Source organism: Zeus faber (assembly GCF_960531495.2).
Source record: "Zeus faber genome assembly, chromosome: 17".
NCBI classification, from domain to species: Eukaryota; Metazoa; Chordata; class Actinopteri; order Zeiformes; family Zeidae; genus Zeus; species Zeus faber.
The window spans coordinates 10,925,540-10,950,887 of record NC_137204.1 but is presented as its reverse complement, the minus strand read 5'-3'; the positions used below and the strand labels follow the sequence as shown (position 1 = coordinate 10,950,887).

At 43.5% G+C, this 25,348-nt stretch overlaps 1 protein-coding gene across 1 annotated transcript; it reads left to right on the top strand.

The window, feature by feature from the left end:
• The first annotated feature begins 217 nt into the window (after nucleotides 1–217).
• On the top strand, nucleotides 218–24,106 carry LOC307242793 (protein NLRC3-like). Its single transcript, XM_080017372.1, is given in 10 exon segments — nucleotides 218–309; nucleotides 1,112–2,915; nucleotides 3,044–3,217; nucleotides 4,889–5,003; nucleotide 5,006; nucleotides 20,639–20,762; nucleotides 21,875–22,048; nucleotides 22,478–22,651; nucleotides 22,868–22,914; nucleotides 23,142–24,106. Coding segments are annotated over 10 exon segments (3,183 nt in total). The 5' UTR covers nucleotides 218–272; the 3' UTR covers nucleotides 23,675–24,106.
• The last annotated feature ends 1,242 nt before the right edge of the window (nucleotides 24,107–25,348 follow it).

Genomic DNA, 25,348 nt, shown 5'->3' with positions numbered 1-25,348 from the left:
TCTCCATGCTTCCTCTTCACACCAGTGGGATGTGAATCCAGGACAGTAAAGTTCTCACTGATGTTCTTCTGTTCCAGCTGCTGGAGGACAACATGGTCACCTTTGTGAAGGAGGAGCTGAAGAGGCTCCGGAGGGTTCTGAGTGCAGATGACCCACAATGCTCAGAGAGGCAGAGGGAGGAAGAGGATGATGAGGTGGACGGTGAGGAAGAGGAGCAGAGGAGGAGCGCCAGAGAGGGAGTTGTGAACATCACACTGCACTTCCTGAGGAGGATGAAGCAGGAGGATGTGGCTGACTCTCTGCAGAGCAGTAAGAGACTGTGATTCACACATTTAAAGGAACATTCCACTCTGGTTCTCTGCTTTATTAGTACAACTGTTTCTGAGAAGAAAATGAGAGCTCTACCAGTTCTCTACATGTAGAGTTCGGAGATATTTCCAGGAGACAGTCACTAGGAGACAGTCGCTAGGATACAGTCGCTTGGACACAGTCACTAGGAGACAGTCCCTAGGAGACAGTCGCTCGGAGACAGTCGCTAGGACACAGTCGCTAGGATACAGTCGCAAGGAGACAGTGGCGAGGAGACAGTTGTCAGGAGACAGTAGGGGAGTAAGGAGTAAGGAGACAGTCGCAAGGAGACAGTCGCTCGGACAGAGTGGCTCGGAGACAGTCGCTAGGGCACATTCGCTAGAAGACAGTTGTTAGGAGACAGTCGCGGAGTCTAGGAAGTAACTTTAATGTTGTTTCCAGTGGAATAATATATGATCAAAATTGAAGCAACATAGAGGGTGTCTACTCTTTTAGACTGATAATAGTACCTTTTAATTGGAGATTTATAGTAGTACTAGTACCTTTTTAATGGGAGATTAACTACATTTTAGTAATCATGGTGGAACATGTTAACATCAGTAAAGCTGCAGATTTATGACCAATTGCACAGTTAACCTCCACATCACACACATACAGTCAGTCAGTCTGCTTGTTCCAACTGTGATGAGCTAAATAGACAACATGGGTTTGTGAGTTGTACACATTTAGCAGGAAATATTGACATAATTCTCATTGACAATAACATCTACTCCTTGATGTTCTCTGTTGTTTCTTCATTCAGTAAATCTTGTTCCTGTCTGCCGACGTAAACTGAAGTCTCATCTGAAGGAGAAGTTCCAGTGTTTGTACGAGGGAATCGCTAAAGTAGGACAACCAACACTTCTGAACCAGATCTACACAGAGCTCTACATCACAGAGGGAGGGGGTGAGGAGGTCAACCAGGAACATGAGGTCAGACTGATTGAAGCAGCTTCCAGGAAAACAGTGACAGAAGAAACAGTAATCAAATGTCAAGACATCTTTAAACCCTTACCTGGACAAGATCAACCAATCAGAACACTGATGACAACGGGCGTGGCTGGCATTGGTAAAACAGTGTTAACACACAAGTTCACTCTGGACTGGGCTGAAGACAAAGCCAACCAGGACATACACTTCACATTTCTATTCACATTCAGAGAGCTGAACTTGCTGAAAGGGAAACAGTTTAGTTTGGTGGAACTTGTTCATCACTTCTTTATTGAAACCAAACAATCAGGAATCTGCAGCTTCGACAAGTTCCAAGTTGTGTTCATCCTGGACGGTCTGGATGAGTGTCGACTTCCTCTGGACTTCCAGAACAATGAGATGTGGACTGATATCACAGCGTCCACCTCAGTGGACGTTCTGCTGACAAACCTCATCAAGGGCAACCTGCTTCCCTCTGCTCGCCTCTGGATAACCACACGACCTGCAGCAGCCAATCAGATCCCTCCTGAGTGTGTGGCCATGGCCACAGAGGTGAGAGGCTTCAGCGACCCACAGAAGGAGGAATACTTCAGGAAGAGATTCAGAGAGGAGGAGCAGGCTGACACCATCATCTCCCACATCAAGGCATCACGCAGCCTCCACATCATGTGTCACATCCCAGTCTTCTGTTGGATCACTGCTACAGTTCTGGATCACGTCCTGACAACAGCCCAGAAAGGAGAGATCCCCAAGACCCTGACTGAGATGTACATCCACTTCCTGCTGGTTCAGTCCATACAGGGGAATGTCAAGTATCATGGAGGATCTGGGACAGATCCACACTGGAATACAGAGAGCAAGAAGATCATTCTGTCCCTGGGAAAACTGGCCTTTGAGCAGCTGGAGAAAGGAAACCTGATCTTCTATGAAGCAGACCTGGCAGAGTGTGGCATTGATGTCAGAGCAGCCTCAGTGTACTCAGGAGTCTTCACCCAAATCTTTAACGAGGAGTGTGGGCTTTACCAGGACAAGGTGTTCTGCTTTGTCCATCTGAGCATCCAGGAGTTTCTGGCTGCTGTTTATGTCTTTCTGACATTCACCAGCACCGGTGTCAATCTGCTGTCAAAACCACAACCAACATCAAAGTTATCGAAGGGAAAGAACAAGAAACCTGACTTATACTCCCTCTATCAGAGCGCTGTGGACAAGGCCTTGCAGAGTGTCAATGGACACCTGGACTTGTTCCTACGCTTCTTATTGGGCCTTTCCCTGGAGACCAATCAGCTGCTCCTAACAGGCCTGCTGGAACAGACAGGAAGTACCTCAGTGACCAATCAGAAAACAGTGCGTTACATCAAGGAGAAGTTCAGTGAGAATCTCTCTCCAGAAAGAAGCATCAACCTGTTCCACTGTCTGAATGAGCTGAATGACCGTTCTCTAGTGGAGGAGATCCAACATCACCTGAGATCAGGAAGTCTCTCCACAGTGAACCTCTCCCCTGCTCAGTGGTCAGCTCTGGTTTTCATCTTACTGTCATCAGAAGAGGAGCTGGAAGTGTTTGACCTGAAGAAATACTTTGCTTCAGAGGAGGCTCTTCTGAGGCTGCTGCCCGTGGTCAAAGCCTCCAAAACTTCTCTGTAGGTGCACAGATAACATACATATATTAACTGTACACTGTTTGACATCTGATGAGATATTTGAAGTTGATATCTGTGTCTATATAATATCAAACTATATATTTATCTGTGTGCATGTTGATGTGCAGGCTGAGATGCTGTAATCTGTCAGAGAGAAGCTGTGAAGCTCTGGCCTCAGTTCTCAGCTCCAACTCCTCTCGTCTGAGAGAGCTGGACCTGAGCAACAATGATCTGCAGGATTCAGGAGTGAAGCTGCTCTCTGCTGGACTGGGGAGTCCACACTGTGCACTGGACACTCTCAGGTCAGTGTTACTCAACCTTGACGAAATATTTCAATCATTTTGAGATTTGTATTCATGTTAACTATACATTTCTATGTCAATATACACTTAAAATATAGTTAACACAACTTTATTAGAAGAAATACATGTAATATATGTAAACATTATTATTCTAAATATAACATTAATAAATATAATAATCATATCAGTGTTATCATTATTAGTTAAAACAATTTATTTATTCCATATCTCTGAGATAGCTTGTACGGTTGAACCACAGCCTTTTTCCAAACAATATAATTAAACAACGTTCTCAAGAGTCACATCTTCCATCACAGTTACAGTATCACAGACCTTTACATCCTCACATTCAAAGGACAGTTAGATGACGACCCCCCCAACCCTAAATAAAGGATCAGGAAAAAATTCTAAAATCCCAGACAGAAACATAAAGGAACCTTGAGAAGGGACTTGAGAGAGGGATCCTCCTTCCAGGATGGCTAGGAGAGCAATCGGTGCAGAGTGAGGAAGATAGACATGGAATAAAGAACAGCAAAACAGACAATGTCAAAACTACCAATTATCCATGAGAATATATTGGAAGAGACGTGAAATTTGAATAAAACAAAGGTGTCATTATTTTATATGGTTATTTCAATGGTTATGGTTATTTTTCCATGAAATGTTCTTATAATAACCACTTTGGCACCAAATGGGGGATTTGTCTTCATGCACCATGTTCATTGTAATACAAAAACAACTCCAATAAACTGAATGTCCAGAGTAGTTTAAAAATAAAGGTAATCAATGCTTTTATTCCATAGCCAAGATTGTAAAACAAAATAAGTCTGTAATTCAAACCAAGGAGCTCTGAGTATCTGTATGTGTGTGTGCTCAATGCTCCCAATGCAGCCGCACCTGAACTGAAATGAGTTCAGGTGTGTTCCTTTGCTCCTCCAGCAGCCTGCAGAGGGAGCTAACTCACAGTGTCATTAGTGCATGCATACATATTGTGAATATACTTTTTAAAAATATATATATAAACCCTTATCAGTCCCACAACGGGGAAATTCCTAATTTCTCTGCATTTACCCATCCTAGTATCTGACATATCTAGGAGCAGCGGGCTGCCATGTAGAGGCGCCCGGGGAGCAGTTAGAGGTTTAAGTGTCTTGCTCAAGGACACATCAGTACGCCACCAGGAGGAGCTTGGGATGGAACCAGCAACCTTCTGCTTACTAGACGACCCGCTTGAACTCCTGAGCTTTGATCTGACTGATCACTGCTTTATTACTCTTCAGTCAAATAAATTAACTGTAGGTTAGAACAAAACAATCTACTTTTTGGTTCCTACAAAAGGACTCAACATAATTTGAAGCTGCATAATCCAGGTGTTCTGAAGCGCAATTATACAATGATGAGTCCATTCTCACAATCATGTCTTTGTAGATGTATTATGATTATAAATTCTATTAAATTGTATTTAATGTACAATCTACCGTATGTGACGTGTATGAAAACACATTCGCTTAAGATATAAGTCCCTGAGTGTGTGTGTGTGTGTGTGTGTGTGTGTGTGTGTGTGTGTGTGTGTGTGTGTGTGTGTGTGTGTGTGTATGTGTGTGTGTGTGTGTGTGTGTGTGTGTGTGTGTGTGTGTGTGTGTGTGTGTGTGTGTGTGTGTGCGTGTGCAGGCTGAGAGGCTGTAATCTGTCAGAGAGATGCTGTGAAGCTCTGGCCTCAGTTCTCAGCTCCAACTCCTCTCGTCTGAGAGAGCTGGACCTGAGCACCAATGATCTGCAGGATTCAGGAGTGAAGCTGCTCTCTGCTGGACTGGGGAGTCCACACTGTGCACTGGACACTCTCAGGTCAGTGTTACTCCACCGCTCGAACCAACTGGATCATGAATGGACATCAAATAATGATGTTTTTTCATGAAGGTCCTTCTGAAAAAGTGTTTTGGAACATGTGTACTTTATATGTCTGCATGATCTTACGTTTTTAAATCACCCATTAAACTACTTGACTGATATGATTACACGGCTCTATGGAATATTGACTTATTGGTCAATCAGTGGTCAGTTATTTATGAATACTGACGTCTGTCTGTGAATAATGACGTTGTAAGAGGGAACAACTCCTCCTTGGATGTGTTCACTTCCCGCGTGCACGGCGCTGGCATACTGCTTCTGAAATAATTTCAAATCAATATTCCATCTCATTGTGTTATGTATCGGTTGCCATAGTAACCATTTTCTTGACACCTTGTGCTTCATGTTGTGTTTGCAGCTTGTCAGGTTGTCTGCTCACACAGGAGGGCGTGGCTTCTCTGGCCTCAGCTCTGAGCTCCAACCCGTCCCATCTGAGAGAGCTGGACCTGAGCTACAACCACCCAGGAGAGGCAGGAGTGAGGCTGCTCTCTGCTGGCCTGGAGGACCCACGCTGGAGACTGGACACTCTCAAGTATGTAGAGACCAGCTGACACTCCCTGACAAGCTCTTCTACAAGGAGGACGCTCTACAACCATGTGGTCAATCATACTGGGATGCTGGGGAACATGCTTTGTTGTTAGACAGCACATATGACTGATGTATGATGGGAAACGATGGATACGGGAGCTTCTTAATGTCCATGTTTCCCTGATCTAAGAGAATGTTCTGCTCTGACTGTGTTCTTCCCAGGGTGGAGCACGGTGAAGCGTGGAGGCTGAAACCAGGGCTGAGGAAGTGTAAGTGTCTGTTTAGTGTGATTCAATACTATTTATCATCTATTTAGATGGAAAGTCCCTCCATTCAGATCCTACTGAGAATGAAGATGATGGTGGACATCATGTGTCTTCATCACACTGCTGATAAATGGACAATCTGTCTGTTGATGAATCCACAATATATGAACCAAACAGGGATGTTAGATTATAAACTGTTGCTGTATTGTGTCTTGTTCTCCACCAGATGGTGTTAAACTCACACTGGACCCAAACACAGCACACAGACAACTCTGTCTGTCTGACAACAACAGGAAGGTGATGAAGGTTGAAGAGGAGCAGCCACGCCCTGATCACAGAGAGATATTTGACATCTGGAAACAGGTGTTGTGTAGAGAAGGTCTGACTGGACGCTGCTACTGGGAGGTAGAGAGGGAAGGAAGGGTTGAAATAGGAATGACATACAGAGGAATCAGAAGCAGTGATGACTGCTGTTTTGGATTGAATGACAAGTCCTGGATTCTGTCTTGTTCTAATGATCATTGCTCTGCCTGGTACAATAACAGTGGAACAGACTTGGATCTCCCTCCTCCCTCTGCTCGTCACAGAGTAGGAGTGTATCTGGACTGGTCTGCTGGCACTCTGTCCTTCTACTCAGTTTCCTCTGACACACTGAGACACCTCCACACCTTCTACACCACATTCATTTATCCACTCCACGCTGGATTCAGTTTGTTCTCTGGTTCCTCCGTGTCTCTGTGTCAGATGCAGGAGGTGTAGTATCCTCTCTCTAAAAGCTGAACTGAATATTCAATGTTTTTATCACATAGATCATAAACACTGTACGTATTTGCCTTTCCATGCTGTAGTACATTTGTGTATGTGACATATTTTTATAGTAATTTTCCCTTCATCTGTATATAACTTTACTGTCAAAATAAGTTTTGGAGTCATGTTGATGTTTGTCAACCTGCTGTTATCCAGTCTTCTGCATGTTACCGTTATTTCATAACTCTCTAGAGAACGGCACAGCTCTGCTTCTTGCTGTTTGTACAACTTTGTTCCCGTCCAAACCAAAGACTGTAGAACAAAATGGACGTAGGGCCTGTGACATCAGCTGTTGTTTTGTCAGCAGATGATTTGAAGCATTTCTTCTTGCTTCTCATATTAGTATCAGTGGATCACAAGGCATCTCTGTTGCTTACAATCAAATCATCATCAACCAGTTCGCTGATGATACTACGCTGTTTTAAAGAGACGCTGCTCAGAGCCCCTTTGGGAAATATTATGGGATATTCAAGCTGCAGGTCTTTACTTCAACTCATCACTGTGATAATTCATGGATATTAAAGATTTCCCCATTTCTGAAATGAGTAATATACCAGTAAAGAATGAAGTTACTTACTTATAATTATATAATTCTAATTATTAATTCACCTTTTTAAAATAAATTGGATGAAACAGTTGATGAGGAATCCAAGTCATCTGTTGTGTTAATGATGGAGCAGTGTTCTGTGCACTATCATTCTGTATCAGGATCATCCTGTGCACTCACACACACAGTCTCAGTCGTCAGCGCTGCCTCCGTTCTCCCCTTCAGCAGCTCATAATGCACCTTAATTCCTCTGAACATGCAACAGAGATGTCCTCCTGTCTGTCCAGGTGGCTCGCACACACACACAGCTCATCTACATGCAGTTATTCCCTTTGGCGCTGGATCGTGGGCTGTTAATGAGCTGCCAAAAAGTATGTACGTGTGTGTGTGTGTGTGTGTGTGTGTGTGTGTGTGTGTGTGTGTGTGTGTACTTGTGCCTGCACTGCAGCGGCGCTCGTCTCAGGGCGATTAAGACGTTGATCCAGTTTCCTGACAAGGCAGACGGGGGGGGGGCCACAAATATCAGGACATTAGAGGCGACAACAACACTAATAGTAAAAAATACAACGAGTTGAAATAGGAATCGAGCGATGTCTGACATTTTAGGAGAAAGGGCAGAATGATCAACACATGGGAGGAACACACCTTGATGTGAGCTTTTCTTCACCTTTATTTGACCTTATTTCTTTGTCTTGTCGACCTTTGTCTATTTCACTTATTATTGGGGCTCCAGCCTCTGCTGCTTTTGTTCATGAAAACCTGACGTCGCTCTTCTGTGGATGTCATGGATCCGACGCAGTCAACGGACAAGCTGAATAAAATGTGGATTGGGTGCGGCCCCAACATGCCGTCGTCCAAGTTTGATCCATATCTGTCCGTTATTGTGGAATAATTTAATAAAAAAACTGTATTTTTTATCATCGCCACAACGCTTGCGTGTGTGAATGACGTCCCCAACAGCTCACATGATGGCATTGCATTGCTAGTGATGGCGTCGTTCACAGGTCGGGCTCTTCCTGTCGGCAAGCTAATATTTTGTGGCTATTAAACTTTATTATGTTTGACAAAAAAACAAGTGTCTCCAGAAGACAACTGGATGAAAGAAAATAAATCCTGAATTATAATTTCTGGTCGCAATAACCATAAACAATTACAGAATGCAAGCAAAATGTATTTATTGTGTATGTGTTTTCAAATATTTTCATTATTTTATGTTTTGTTAGTAGGTGTAGTCCTGAAGTCAGTTAAAACACTTTTTTATTTCAAGGTTTATAAAATACATTATTATTGTGAAGGCAGTTTTCTGTTGATTTAGAAAGTGCCATAAAATAATTATGTTTCCCAAATGGATCAATAATCGTGATCACAGTTTTGTGTAAAATAATCATGATTATCATTTCATCCTTAATCGTGCAGCCCTACTTCAGGATGAGAACCGCCGTTAGTTGCGGCGTAGGAAACCCCACCCACAGCCGCAAACACCGCCCAACCATAGAACTACACTGCAACCAGGCTGAACGATGAACTTCTCCAGTCACAAAACACTCCAAACATTCCAAAATAAAACTGAAGGTTTTCTTGGACTTCTTTGGCTTTGTAAAGATCACAACCTGACCAGCCGACACCGTCACTCTGGTATTCAATGGCACCGATGAGAGAAATTCTATTTATTGTGTGAAACTCTGGACAAAGGTTTAGTCTAAAAGGCCTCGTGTTGGTCTACAGTATCGCAGCATTACTCCTAAAAGAGTGAATGATATTAACGTCTATGACCTGTGAAGCCACACTCCAGATAAAGGCCAGAAACCCCGATCTGAGCCTGGAATTCAAATGCCACAACACAATTTTTGAGGCATTTCTTTCCCCTGCCTCCCGCCACACACACATACCGTCACCTCACATATATTGCTCTGAGCAGTTACAGTAGGATCAGTGTTACGATTACAGTGATATTTTTACTTTACACAGTAGTGTAATTTATTAATTTATACAGTCATAATATTCCAGTTGCTCCCAAAAAACAACCTGTTTCAACTTTCCTCTTAGAGTACTCTTAGAGTACTGTTATATCCGTGATCGGGGAAATCCCATTGGGTCATCACCTGGTCTCGTTGGGTATATCTGCTCTACTTCATGACAAACACATCACGTGATCCCACAGGACGGCTGCACACACGGCCCTGCCCCGGAGCTACGTACGTAAAGAATGAAAACATAAAGAGAGAGAGACTGGGGATCGGTGTTGTGGATAAAGCAGCTCAAGACGATGCCGCCTGGCGAGGCGTGCGGGCAAGGTTCTCAGGCCGAGCTCATTAAAGGGAAAACCTGGTGTTGAATGGCTTCTTCTGAAAGCTACGGTGGAAGACCATTCATTCATCCCTTTGAAGGAGACACACGTCGTCTCTTCAAACGCCAGCACGGCAACGCTGCTTCGCTAATGTACCGACAAATCACATGACGTCATTTGCGATTTAGTCCAAACGGCAAACCCAACATGTTAGTAGACGACAACACGGTGCAGCCCAGCAGAGAACACCGGCAACAGCCACGGTACACGGCATTTGAGGTCAAAAAAGTCAAACTATTTAAACTTTTTGCCGTCCTCTGCGACCACATTACAGCCGGATGTCTCATGTCCGCTGCAGCTGCCTGCCAGTCTCGAGTTTTGCACTGCAGTGACGGTGCCGTTTTCTCTGGAATATGGCACTTAAGTGGCGTAAATAAAAAACCCTGGATTGATATGAAAGTTGTTTTTTTCTAATTGCACGGAGGTTGTTTGGTGCTTGTAGCGAGGAAGCAGGCGGAAGATTTGAACCCGGTTGCGCACGTGGTGTGGATGGTCCGGTGATTGGGGTGCGGCTCCAGGTTATTACTTGTATAATAATATAATGAAATATGAATCATTAATACCGGTCATAAAAGAAGGGCTTCCATCGCCAGTGGAAACCAGGTGATCAGCTATTGATCACTCCAGATCATGGATGTCCGCTACCTGGCAGGTATGTTATACGTCGCGCCGCAGGGGGCTGGCTCTGTTGAGTTGGACGTGGCGCCCCATGATCACGCCTCTGATCCGGACAGCCAGCATGCTCCCTCAAATCACACACGGGGGCAGCATTATACTGTCTTGGTTTGGTTCAGTGTCAAAAGGCAAAGCCGTGATGTCGACGGCTCTTCTTCAGGGCAGTATTGAGGGATCTCTGTATTAAAGCGGCTTTAATGTCACAGCCACAGCCAAACATTGTCTAGGAACAAGCAGCACGAGTAGAGTTAGAGACAGCAGAACAACTTTCACGACTACTGGTCGTGATGAAAGCTTTGACCCTCTTGTCGTTGCGTTCGTCCGACTCTTTGTTGGTTTTTCGGTTCAGTCGGTGTGACGCACGGTGAGCGAGGGAGGACTTCCTGAACGATGGAGGAGTCGGTTTCGGCTCTGAGTTGTGAATGGAACTCTCCCGAGAATACTTGAATTCTGTCAAGAATATTATAACGGTGGAATGCAAAGAGTGAATAAGTAACAATCAAGATGAATTTTAACAAATGCAGAGACTTTTTTTTCCTTGTACTTTACTTCAGTTCAGTGAACATTTCAAGATTTTGAGTCTAAGATTCACTCTTTTCACTCCCAGGTCATTTAAAGGATTTGTTCGCTACAGATGAGTCGTGCATGAGTCGTGCATCACTAACTACTAGTAGTTAAATAACAGTGATCACAGTTGTATGTGTTTTTGACATTCATCGTACTACACTACTACTACTATCCACTCACTCACATACCAACTCACACATATGTGCAATAATATACAAGCAGTAAAACTGCACAAACAAGGAGAGGCATTTATATATTATGTTTATTATAATGTTACGTATATTTTGTCTGTTTAAAGATTTGACGATTTATTTTATTTTTTTGGCTATTTGTAGCCCCCTCCCTATTAATGTGTTTGTTTATTTATTTTATTCATTTAATTCTACTATCAACAATAATACTACTCATTATTTTGTTGTTTATCCTATGTACTTCATGATTATTTATTCTCTTGTGTATGTTCTCACTTCCTCTTATTGTTTCAAACTCAAAACGCTGTTTTGGATGTTTGTTCAATTAATCGTTTTTAAAAAAATCTAAAATCTCTCTCTCTCTCTATAATAAATAAAATGTACCAGTATGTAGAGGGCAGGTCACAGCTCAGTTGATGACACTCTAAGATGGAGCGTCCGGCTGGGGGAGCTGTGTGTCCCTCCCCCAAGGAGCACGGCCATCTTAACTTCATCACACAGTGCGTGAATGATGCAGTAGAAAGTGCATCTGTCTCTACCTCACCTGTCCGACACTGACCACACCTGTTCTACACTGACTTCACTTGTCCTACAATGACCACATCTTTCCTACAATGACCACACCTGTTCTACACTGACCTCACCTGTCCTACAATGACCACACCCATCCATTCCCTGACCACACCTGTCTTACAATGACCACACCTGTCTTACACCGACCACACCTGTCCTGCACTGACCACACCTGTCCTGCACTGGCCTGTCCTACAATGACCACGCCTGTCTTACACTGACCACGCCTGTCCGACAATGACCACACCTGTCCTACACTGACCACACCTGTCCTACACTGGCCTGTCCTACACTGACCACACGGCTCTACGGGCCTCTTTCAGTGCATTCACTACCGGACCAAAGTTTTCAGAGGCACTGAGGTCATCATAGGACAGGGTGTGTTCTGGTGCGGTGTTTCGAAGGTGAACATGTGTCTGTTTTCCTGAGAACTGGGCTTTTTCTTGAAGAGTTTACTTGCAGGGCCCAGTTGTCGCAGTATTACTCCAGCAGATCCAGAGGCTTGTGCAGACTCTGCTCTGTGGGTGACAGCAACACAAGGTCATCTGCATAGAGCAGATGACCTTCTTGCTGAGGGTGTGGCCTGCAGGGCTGAAGATTGTTCCAATAACACCACTAGTTCATTAATGTAGATTCAAGATTCAAGATTTTTATTCATCACATGCATACAGGTATGCAGTGAAATGTAAAGTGGCAGTGCCTACAGAGGCAGTGCACCGTATAAAATAAAATAGTATAAAAACAGAAATAGAACTAGAAGTATACAAACAAAAAAAAAAAATTCTGCTCAAATGAAATAAAATCAAGTCAAAATTTAAGTCAGTATATCCAAAGAAAATATTCATAATCTGTATCCAAAAAGAAGTGTGTGTGTGTGTGTATATATATATATATATATATATATATATATATATATATATATATATATATATATACATATATATATATATATATATATATATATATATATATATATATATGTATATATATATATATATGTATATATATATATATATATATATGCCTGTATGCCTGTATGCCTCAAGGACCCTGAGGTTAGATTGTGGCTGACCCCTTCCACCCCGGACACAAACTCTTTGAAACACTTCCCTGGAGCCCCTCATCTAATGGTCTAGCAGAGAGGGCGGTGCAAACATTAAAGGAGCTGATGAAGAAGAGCACAGCTGGGACAATAGAGACAAGGGTGGATAGGGCTTTGTTTAGCTATCGCATCACTCCACAGTCGACTACTGGATTGTCACCAGCTGAGACGATGATGGGAAGGAAGGTGAGGTGTACACTTGACTTGATGCACCCAGATTTAAAACAAAAGGTCGAGTCAAAACAAACAAGTCAGAAAAACTACCATGACAGGCACGCCAAACATCGCAACTTTGAGGAAGGTGACTCTGTCTACACTAAGAACTTTGGATATGGACCTAAATGGATACATGGACGAGTGCAGGAGTTAACAGGACCAGTTTCATATACTGTGTTGCTGGGGGATGGAAAAGTGGTCAGGCGACATGTCGATCAGCTGTTCAGCAGGCAGGAAGGGGAGCTGCCTACACCAGTGTCCAGGACTACAGGGGACGACATAACAGAACCCAGTCCACCATCTGCACTGGAGGGCGCAAGTTCTCACCGAAGAGAGGACAGTGCTGTGCCAGTGGTGACCCAGGAGGATACTGCACCAGGGGGTACATCAGCCGACGGATTGCGCAGATTAAGGAGGGACCAACGTCCTCCAAACCATTTGAAAGACTACTCCACATAAAGTGGATGCCTTTAGGGGCAAGAATGTACCCTAGTCTCCTTAAGGGGGAGATGAGTGTTTGAATGAATAAATAAAATAAAGAAAAGTAAATAACAAAGTGTTCGGAAGAAATAAAAGGTGTTCTGACATTGTGATGGAAACATACGTTTATAAAAAGGAAGCAGGGTACAGCAAGCTAATATATATGTATATATAAGTTTATATGTTATTGGCTAGATGGGAAAGAAAATGCTGTGGTGTATTATTATTTTCATTGGTTAACTAAAGGACAGAAAAGCAAGAGCGAAGAAGAGAGGGATGTGATAGAGTGCAATTATATGACTTCGCCAGTAGAGTGACTCTATCTTGAGTAAATGCTCCTTCGCCCTCTCTGTCATGTGTTGTACTGATAGCCAGCCTGGCATGTTACGGCCGCGCCACATGTTGCTGAAGACGGTTAATAAAAGGTGAACAAACCAGGAGTTGGTCTCAGTTACCTGACGGCAAAATACCAAGATACCACAGAGCTATTTTTAATAAGACCTTTATTGGCTGATTTGTGAAAAATATTGAATATGTAGAGAAGGGGTCCAGGTCAGTGAACACAGTCAACTACGATAGTCAAGAGCTGAACAGTAGGTGAACCTCCCTAGAGACTCCCCTCTGACCGCACCATGAAGCATGGACAGGCCTAAGGAGCCACAGAGATGCACCAGCTCTTTGCCTGTTTTGTTGACCACACGGTCAGGGTTGTTTCTCTGAGGAGTGGTGGGGTTGAGGTAAAGTGAAGGGGTGGGGTTGAGGTACAGTGAAGGGGTGGGGTTGAGGTACAGTGAAGGGGTGGGGTTGAGGTACAGTGAAGGGGTGGGGTTGAGGTACAGGGAAGGTGTCTGAAGATGTGACTGTTGCCAGTAGCATCCACTATATCAAGTTCAAGAGGTTATTTGTCACATACATATACATACGGTCATACATATATGCAGTGAAATGTCATGACACCCGGTGATTACACACAATAAGCTCTATAAGCTCTAAAAATACTAAAATGTGCAGAATCGACACAAGGTGCTCACACAGGGGCGGCGCCTCGTGATTCTGGGTTCTATAATTATATAATTATATTAATTGTATCAGGCTCACATCATGTTGTGGCGTTCAGGTCTCCATCAGCAGAACCCCCTTTCTGGGCTTGGTAGCGGTTGATCTGTACTTGGAGATGGTCAAAAAGGTATTTGTTAAATAGGGAGATTCCGGGGGGGGGATGGTATGCTGCACATATATATAAATCGTTATCACATTTGATGTGATTTGATTTAATTTCAGCGACATATGTCTTTTTTGATTGGTTTTAATTGGCTTGACAGATCCACAACAATATCAATGTTCCACAACATTTAAAATGCAGGAGGGTCAAGTTGCCTGTGCTTTGGAGGGTGAATCCAGCGTCGTTGTACCTGCTCACTGAGGTTTAGAGATGGAGCCATATCTCCACCTGCGTTCACACCTTCTCAGTGTGAGCTGGACCTACCGCTCAGTTAGCTGCTGTGCAACACTTGCTGTACACACAGTCCGTCTGCACTCGCTGATGTGGGAGTTGGTTCCCGGTTCCTGGTTGGACCGGTTTGACTTCAAACTCATGTGATGACACTTGAGAAGGAAAGTTTTACTGAGGAGGAACAAATGAACACAAGCAGCCAGGACGGGCTGTGGAGGAACAGCAGCGTCTTCTCGCTACACATCAAGAAGGTCAAATGTCTCAGTGGATTCAACGGACTGGAACCTACCAGGGAACAGTGGACGTATGAAGGGTGAGGTAGGAACACAGCTCCCGACACTATATTTGTATGAGCTCATGTATTTTTGAAGAAAGCTAGAATGTGACGTTGGTTCTTGTTGATCATTTACCTTCTATTTGAAGAGGTTCCACAGGTTGGACTGAAAAACATTTGATCTGCATCCGCTTCATGTAGAACACCAGGTCGGAGAAGGAAATTACCTTAGTTTCAAGCTTTATATGTAAAATACATGTACCTGTGTCACTGCTTACATACCTGCCTTACTGATCATGTCTCACTTATGATATACCCGTCTATCTGCCTGTCTTACTGAAAGAGGTGAGATTTACAGGAAATCTCAAACAATCTGGTGTTGCAGGAAGTCATTCCTTTCTAACTTGTAGAGAATAGAAAGGAATGCTTGAGATGCAAAGAGTGAAGACTGGAACAAAGAAACATCAACACAAGCGAGAGAATCTCAAAGCAGAGATGATAGACCAGCGAGAGAGACAGAACCACTTCATGGACTGGGAGAGAGAGACCACCACATGGTCACATGAGCCAAGGTCAAGAAAAGTGTGTTTCTGTTTGGACACAATGGATGAACGGTGACTTCTTGGAGACTGTAAATCATTCAGTTTGAGTTAAATGCTGTGAAACTGGAGGAGCGATGATCAATATTCATCCCTCATTCAATGTGATCAGTGAAACGTGCTGTTCGCTGCATCTGATTGGGGAGAAATACAAAGCTTGTTCTCATCACTTACAAATGCAGGTATTGTTGTTATTGGTTTGAAGTGCAAAGTGTGTTGTGATGAATAACATGCAGAGCTTGTAGTAAACTCTTTCTGTTTAAATGTTGTTGCGGAACCTGTTTGGCCTGCGGGTCGGACTTTGACCACCTGTGGTTAAGTGAAACACTGTGACATCATCATGCTGTCTGAATTTAAAGGTCTGCCGTCAACTATGAATGTGTCTGAGGAGAGAGAAAAACAAACAACTCCGTCTGGAGAAAATGGCAAAGCTAAGAGGTAAGATGAGGATTTCAGAGCGTCTGGGACTGTTGTCCATCTCAGAGCTCAGCAGTGATGTCACTACACCTTCATTAGTCTGAGGAAAAGCTGTGTGTGTGTTGTGTTGAAGCCCAGAGCAGCAGGAGAGTCCAGAGGGTCCTGCACCCAGTGGGGTCTCCATCAAGAGTGACCAATCTATGGATATACCTTTGGTGTTTAAAGATGTAGATCATTCTACGGAGCAGAGGTGAGGATTTATCAAATAGTTGATCAAATACAACAGCTAAACATCCTCAAATCCTAACGTCCAGATGGTTATTATTGTTTATCTGGTAGATTCCATCAGGAGAGAGCAGACTGTCCTGAACCCAGCTGTGTCTCCATGAAGAGTGACAGGTCTATGGTAATTCCTATTGACTTCAAAGATGGCCGCCCCTCCAGGGAGAAGAGGTAGGACTTTCAAACAGATGATGGAAACAGAGGAGATGTTCATCATTCTCTACTGAGCAGGGGGAACAAGTCAGGAGGAAATGAATTGGTCAGAAACAGCATTAAAGCACAACGTCAGTGACAGGGAGGGCTTTTGTTGGCACTTTTTAAATTATTGTGTATATCCATGTTGTTCAGTAGAAATATATAAATTACTGCTTCAACATTAAAATAACGTGTAGTGCACTGAATTCAAGCTTCCAGTGATATTGGATATTGATATCAACTGCTGCAACCATGCCAACCTGCCCTGATGCATTGTGGGACGTTGTTTTAAAATGACTAATCCCGTCAGTTGCTTATTTATGATGAATTGTATTTTTAGTTGTATTAATGTTTTATACTTATTAAGGCATATTTCCATTTGTTCAAATGTTGAATTCTGTCTATAAATATTTGTGTGGTAGGATCCAAATGTGTCAAAAAAAAAGGTGTGGCTGGGGCTGCACGAGGGACCCCTCTAAACTTGAACTTGTACGTCAGTTTTGAGGAACACGACTGGTGAATACCGCCTTGTTTTCATTGATGGGAGTGCAACTGAGCAAACAACTGTGTTGATTGTGAACCACAGTGAAATGGAGAGGAAAAGAAAGGTGAAAACAGCCAAGGATAGCACCGTATCAAAGGAGGTGGAGTGTGAATATGTATTTGGGAAAAGGAGTCGTGTGATGGGTCGCTCTGTGAGTCAAATCTCGGGTCGTTTTTCAGTCCCATCACCTCTAACTGTGTGTGTGTGTGTGTGTGTGTGTGTGTGTGTGTGTGTGTGTGTGTGTGTGTGTGTGTGTGTGTGTGTGTTCTCCACAGAGACCAGCAGAGTTCAGAGGTCACCAGTGGTCCGTCTGGACAGCAGCATCAAACAGACCTGGACTCCTTATTCCTGGTGTGTAAATGTCCAACAAGCTCCAAATGACATGAAGCAGCATGTGTTGTGGTGCTGATGGTCTCCATGCTTCCTCTTCACACCAGTTGGATGTGAATCCAGGACAGTAAAGTTCTCACTGATGTTCTTCTGTTCCAGCTGCTGGAGGACAACATGGTCACCTTTGTGAAGGAGGAGCTGAAGAGGCTCCGGAAGGTTCTGAGTCCAGATGACCCACAATGCTCAGAGAGGCAGAGGGAGGAAGAGGATGATGAGGTGGACGGTGAGGAAGAGGAGCAGAGGAGGAGCGCCAGAGAGGGAGTTGTGAACATCACACTGCACTTCCTGAGGAGGATGAAGCAGGAGGATGTGGCTGACTCTCTGCAGAGCAGTAAGAGACTGTGATTCACACATTTAAAGGAACATTCCACTCTGGTTCTCTGCTTTATTAGTACAACTGTTTCTGAGAAGAAAATGAGAGCTCTACCAGTTCTCTACATGTAGAGTTCAGAGATATATCCAGGAGACAGTCGCTAGGAGACAGTCGCTAAGAGACAGTCGCTAGGAGACAGTCGCTAGGAGACAGTCGCTAGGATACAGTCGCTAAGAGACAGTCAGAGATTTATAGTAGTTCTAGTACCTTTTTAATGGGAGATTTATGGAACTACTAATACCTTTTTATTGGGAGATTTATCATAGTACTAGTACCTTTGGGATATTTCTCCACCTCCATATCAGAGTAGAATGGTCTGCTACTAATAAGCCAGTAAAGCTACATGTTGGTAATCATGGTGGAACATGTTAATATCAGTAAAGCTGCAGATTTATGACCAACTGCACAGTTAACCCCCACATCACACCCATACAGTCAGTCAGTCTGCTTGTTCCAACTGTGATGAGCTAAATAGACAACATGGGTTTGTGAGTTTTATACATTTAGCAGGAAATATTGACATTATTCTCATTGACAATGACATCTACTCATTGATGTTCTATGTTGTTTGTTCATTCAGTAAATCTTGTTCCTGTCTGCCGACGTAAACTGAAGTCTCATCTAAAGGAGAAGTTCCAGTGTTTGTACGAGGGAATCGCTAAAGCAGGACAACCAACACTTCTGAACCAGATCTACACAGAGCTCTACATCACAGAGGGAGGGGGTGAGGAGGTCAACCAGGAACATGAGGTCAGACTGATTGAAGCAGCTTCCAGGAAAACAGTGACACAAGAAACAGTAATCAAATGTCAAGACATCTTTAAACCCTTACCTGGACAAGATCAACCCATCAGAACACTGATGACAACGGGCGTGGCTGGCATTGGTAAAACAGTGTTAACACACAAGTTCACTCTGGACTGGGCTGAAGACAAAGCCAACCAGGACATACACTTCACATTTCCATTTACCTTCAGAGAGCTGAACTTGCTGAAAGGGAAACAGTTCAGTTTGGTGGAACTTGTTCATCACTTCTTTATTGAAACCAAGGAATCAGGAATCTGCAGCTACGACAACTTCCAAGTTGTGTTCATCTTGGACGGTCTGGATGAGTGTCGACTTCCTCTGGACTTCCAGAACAATGAGCTGTGGACTGATGTCACAGCGTCCACCTCAGTGGACGTTCTGCTGACAAACCTCATCAAGGGCAACCTGCTTCCCTCTGCTCGCCTCTGGATAACCACACGACCTGCAGCAGCCAATCAGATCCCTCCTGAGTGTGTGGACATGGTGACAGAGGTGAGAGGCTTCAGCGACCCACAGAAGGAGGAATACTTCAGGAAGAGATTCAGAGAGGAGGAGCAGGCTGACACCATCATCTCCCGCATCAAGGCATCACGCAGCCTCCACATCATGTGTCACATCCCAGTCTTCTGTTGGATCACTGCTACAGTTCTGGATCACGTCCTGACAACAGCCCAGAGAGGAGCGATGCCCAAGACCCTGACTGAGATGTACATCCACTTCCTGCTGGTTCAGTCCATACAGGGTAATGTCAAGTATCATGGAGGATCTGGGACAGATCCACACTGGAATACAGAGAGCAAGAAGATCATTCTGTCCCTGGGAAAACTGGCCTTTGAGCAGCTGGAGAAAGGAAACCTGATCTTCTATGAAACAGACCTGGCAGAGTGTGGCATTGATGTCAGAGCAGCCTCAGTGTACTCGGGAGTCTTCACCCAGATCATTAAAGAGGAGTTGTGGCTTTACCAGGACAAGGTGTTCTGCTTTGTCCATCTGAGCATCCAGGAGTTTCTGGCTGCTGTTCATGTCTTTCTGACATTCACCAGCACCGGTGTCAATGTGCTGTCAAAACCACAACCAACATCAACGTTATCTAAGGGAAAGAAAAAGAAACCTGACTTATCCCTCTACCAGAGTGCTGTGGACAAGGCCTTGCAGAGTGGCAATGGACACCTGGACTTGTTCCTTCGCTTCCTATTGGGCCTTTCCCTGGAGACCAATCAGCTGCTCCTAACAGGCCTGCTGGAACAGACAGGAAGTACCTCAGTGACCAATCAGAAAACAGTGCGTTACATCAAGGAGAAGTTCAGTGAGAATCTCTCTCCAGAAAGAAGCATCAACCTGTTCCACTGTCTGAATGAGCTGAATGACCGTTCTCTAGAGGAGGAGATCCAACATTACCTGAGATCAGGAAGTCTCTCCACAGTGAACCTCTCCCCTGCTCAGTGGTCAGCTCTGGTCTTCATCTTACTGTCATCAGAAGAGGAGCTGGAAGTGTTTGACCTGAAGAAATACTCTGCCTCAGAGGTGGCTCTTCAGAGGCTGCTGCCCATGGTCAAAGACTCCAAAACATCTCTGTAGGTGCACAGATAACATACATATATGAAGTGCACACTGTTTGACAACCGATGAGATATTAGAAGTTAATATGTGTGTAAATCTAATATAAAAAAAAGTATTAATCTTTGTGTGTGTGTGTGTGTGTGTGTGTGTGTGTGTGTGTGTGTGTGTGTGTGTGTGTGTGTCTGTGTGTGTGTGCGTGTGTGTGCGTGTGTGTGCGTGTGTGTGTGTGTGTGTGTGTGTGTGTGTGTGTGTGTGTGTGTGTGTGTGCAGGCTGAGAGGCTGTAATCTGTCAGAGAGAAGCTGTGAAGCTCTGGCCTCAGTTCTCAGCTCCAACTCCTCTCGTCTGAGAGAGCTGGACCTGAGCACCAATGATCTGCAGGATTCAGGAGTGAAGCTGCTCTCTGCTGGACTGGGGAGTCCACACTGTGCACTGGACACTCTCAGGTCAGTGTTACTCAACCTTGACCGAAATATTCCAATCATATTGAGATTTGTATACATGTTTACTGTAAAGCACTATGTCAATATACACTATTAAATACAGGTAATATAACTTCATTTACACAATGCATATAATACATATACATCATTATTCTAAATCATAACATTAATGAATATAATAATCATATCAGGGTAATGATCATTTGTCAAAACAATTTATTTATTCCATATCTCTTAGATAGCTCGTACAGTTTAACCACAGCCTTTTTCCAAACAATGTAATTGAACAACGTTCCAAAAAGTCACAGCTTCCATCACAGTTACAGTCTCACAGACCTTTACATCCTCACATTCAAAGGACAGTTAGATGACGACCCCCTCAACCCTAAATTACGGACCAGGAAAAAATTCCCAGAATCCCAGACAGAAACATAAAGGAACCTTGAGAAGGGACTTGAGAGAGGGATCCTCCTTCCAGGATGGCTAGGAGAGCAATCGGTGCAGAGTGAGGAAGATAGACATGGAATGAAGAACAGCAAAACAGACAATGTCAAAACTACCAATTATCCAGGAGAATATAATGGAAGAGACGTGAAATTGGAATAAAACAAAGGTTTCGTGGTTATTTTAAATGGTTACTTTCCCATGAAATGTTATTTTAATAACCACTGTGGGACCTAATGGGGTATTTGTCTTCATCCACCATGTTCATTGTAACACAAAAACAACTCCAAGAAACTTAATGTCCAGAGTAATCAAAAAATAAAGGTATTCAATGGTCAAAGGCAATACATCAATTGGCTCCTACAAAAGGACTCAACATAATGTGAAGCTGCATAATCCAGGTGTTCTGAAGCCAAATCATAGATCCATGAGTCCATTCTCATAATCATGTCTTTGTAGATGTATTATTATTAATTATGTTAAATTGTATTTAATGTACAATCTACCTCATGTGACCTGTATGAAAACACATTCTCTGAAGATATAAGTCCCTAAATGTGTGTGTGTGTGTGTGTGTGTGTGTGTGTGTGTGTGTGTGTGTGTGTGTGTGTGTGTGTGTGTGTGTGTGTGTGTGTGTGTGTGTGTGTGTGTGTGTGTGTGTGTGTGTGCAGGCTGAGAGGCTGTAATCTGTCAGAGAGAAGCTGTGAAGCTCTGGCCTCAGTTCTCAGCTCCAACTCCTCTCGTCTGAGAGAACTGGACCTGAGCACCAACGATCTGCAGGATTCAGGAGTGAAGCTGCTCTCTGCTGGACTGGGGAGTCCACACTGTGCACTGGACACTCTCAGGTCAGTGGTACTCCACCGCTCGAACCAACTGGATCATGAATTGAAATCAAATAATGATCCTGTTACATGAAAGTCCTTCTGACAAAGTGTTTTAGAACATGGAACATATATGTGTCTGCATGATCTTACATTTTTAAATCACCCATACAACTACTTGACTGATATTATTACACGGCTCTATAGAATATTGACTGATTGGTCAATCAGTGGTCAGTTTTTTCTGAATGACATCTGTCTTTTAATAATGACGTTGTAAGGGGGAACAACTCCTCCCTCCATGTCATCGCATCCTGCTACCACAGGGCTCGCATACTGCTTCCAAAATAATTTCAAATAAATATTCCATCTCATTGTATTATGTGTCAGTGTCTGTTGCTGTAGTAACCGTTTTCCTGATGTTGACACCTGTGCTTCATGTTGTGTTTGCAGCTTGTCAGGTTGTCTGCTCACACAGGAGGGCGTGGCTTCTCTGGCCTCAGCTCTGAGCTCCAACCCGTCCCATCTGAGAGAGCTGGACCTGAGCTACAACCACCCAGGAGAGGCAGGAGTGAGGCTGCACTCTGCTGCCCTGGAGGACCCACGCTGGAGACTGGACACTCTCAGGTATGTAGAGACCAGCGGACACTCCCTGACAAGCTCTTCTACAAGGAGGATGCTCTACAACCATATGGTCAATCATACTGGGATGCTGGGGAACGTGCTTTGTTGTTAGACAGCACTTATGACTGATGTATGATGGGAAACGATGGATACGGGAGCTTCTTAATGTCCATGTTTCCCTGATCTAAGAGAACGTTCTGCTCTGACTGTTCTTCCCAGGGTGGAGCACGGTGGAGCGTGGAGGCTAAAACCAGGGCTGAGGAAGTGTAAGTGTCTGTTTAGTGTGATTCATTACTATTTATCAACTATTGAGATGGAAAGTCCCTCCACACAGCAGTACGGGACATCCATCCATTCAGATCCTACTGAGAATGAAGATGATGGTGGACATCATGTGTCTTCATCACACTGCTGATAAATGGACAATCTTGAACTTGAACTTGAACTTGTTAGATTATAAACTGTTGCTGTATTGTGTCTTGTTCTCCACCAGATGGTGTTAAACTCACACTGGACCCAAACACAGCACACAAAAAAATCTGTCTGTCTGACAACAACAGGAAGGTGATGAAGGTTGAAGAGGAGCAGCCACGCCCTGATCACACAGAGAGATTTGACATCTGGAAACAGGTGTTGTGTAGAGAAGGTCTGACTGGACGCTGCTACTGGGAGGTAGAGAGGGAAGGAAGGGTTGAAATAGGAATGACATACAGAGGAATCAGAAGCAGTGATGACTGCTGTCTTGGATTGAATGACAAGTCCTGGAGTCTGTCTTGTTCTAATGATCATTGCTCTGCCTGGTACAATGACAGTGGAACAGACATAAATCTCCCTCCGTCCTCTGCTCGTCACAGAGTAGGAGTGTATCTGGACTGGCCTGCTGGCACTCTGTCCTTCTACTCAGTTTCCTCTGACACACAGAGACACCTCCACACCTTCTACACCACATTCACTGAACCACTCCACCCTGGATTTAAGTTGTGCTCTGGTTCCTCCGTGTTTCTGTGTCAGATGGAGGAGGTGTAGTATACTCTCTCTAAAAACTGAACTGAATATTCAATGTTTTTATCACATAGTTCATAAACACTGTACGTATTTGCCTTTCCATGCTGTGGTACATTTGTGTATATGACATATTTTTATAGTAATTTTCCCTTCATCTGTATATAACTTTACTGTCAAAATAAGTTTTGGAGTCATGTTGATGTTTGTCAACCTGCTGTTGTCCAGTCTTCTGCATGTTACCGTTATTTCATAACTCTCTAGAGAACGGCACAGCTCTGCTTCTTGCTGTTTGTACAACTTTGTTCCCATCCAAACCAAAGACTGTAGAACAAAATGGACGTAGGGTCTGTGACATCAGCTGTTGTTTTGTCAACAGATGATTTGAAGCATTTCTTCTTGCTTCTCGTATTAGTATCAGTGGATCACAAGGCGTCTCTGTTGCTTACAATCAAATCATCATCAACCAGTTCGCTGATGATACTACACTGTTTTTAAGAGACGCTGCTCAGATCCTAAAACAGCTGACATGATGGCATTGCATTGCTAGTGATGGCGTCGTTCACAGGTCGGGCTCTTCCTGTCGGCAAGCTAATATTTTGTGACTATTAAACTTAATTATGTTTGACAAAAAAACAAGTGTTTCCAGAAGACAACTGGATGAAAGAAAATAAATTCCTGAATTATAATTTCTGGTCGCAATAACCATAAACAATTACAGAATGCGAGCAAAATGTATTTATTGTGTATGTGTTTTCAAATATTTTCATTCTTTTATGTTTTGTTTGTAGGTGTAGTCTTGAAGTCAGTTAAAACACTTTTTTATTTCAAGGTTTATAAAATACATTATTATTATTGTGATGGCAGTTTTCTGTTGATTTAGAAAGTGCCATAAAATAATTCTGTTTCCCAAATGGATCAATAATCATGATCAATAATGGTGATCACAGTATTGAATAAAATAATCATGATTATCATTTCATCCTTAATCGTGCAGCCCTACTTCAGGATGAGAACCGCCGTTAGTTGCGGCGTAGGAAACCCCACCCACAGCCGCAAACACCGCCCAACCATAGAACTACACTGCAACCAGGCTGAACGATGAACTTCTCCAGTCACAAAACACTCCAAACATTCCAAAATAAAACTGAAGGTTTTCTTGGACTTCTTTGGCTTTGAAAAGATCACAACCTGACCAGCCGACATCGTCACTCTGGTATTCAATGGCACCGATGAGAGAAATTCTATTTATTGTGTGAAACTCTGGACAAAGGTTTAGTCTAAAAGGCCTCGTGTTGGTCTACAGTATCGCAGCATTACTCCCAAAAGAGTGAATGATATTAACGTCTATGACCTGTGAAGCCACACTCCAGATAAAGGCCACAAACCCCGATCTGAGCCTGGAATTCAAATGCCACAACACAATTTTTGAGGCATTTCTTTCCCCTGCCTCCCGCCACACACATATACCGTCACCTCACATATATTGCTCTGAGCAGTTACAGTAGGATCAGTGTTACTATTACAGTGATACTATTACTTTACACAGTAGTGTAATTTATTAATTTATACAGTCATAATATTGCAGTTGCTCCCAAAAAACAACCTGTTTCAACTTTCCTCTTAGAGTACTCTTAGAGTACTGTTATATCCGTGATCGGGGAAATCCCATTTGGTCGTCACCTGGTTTCGTTGGGT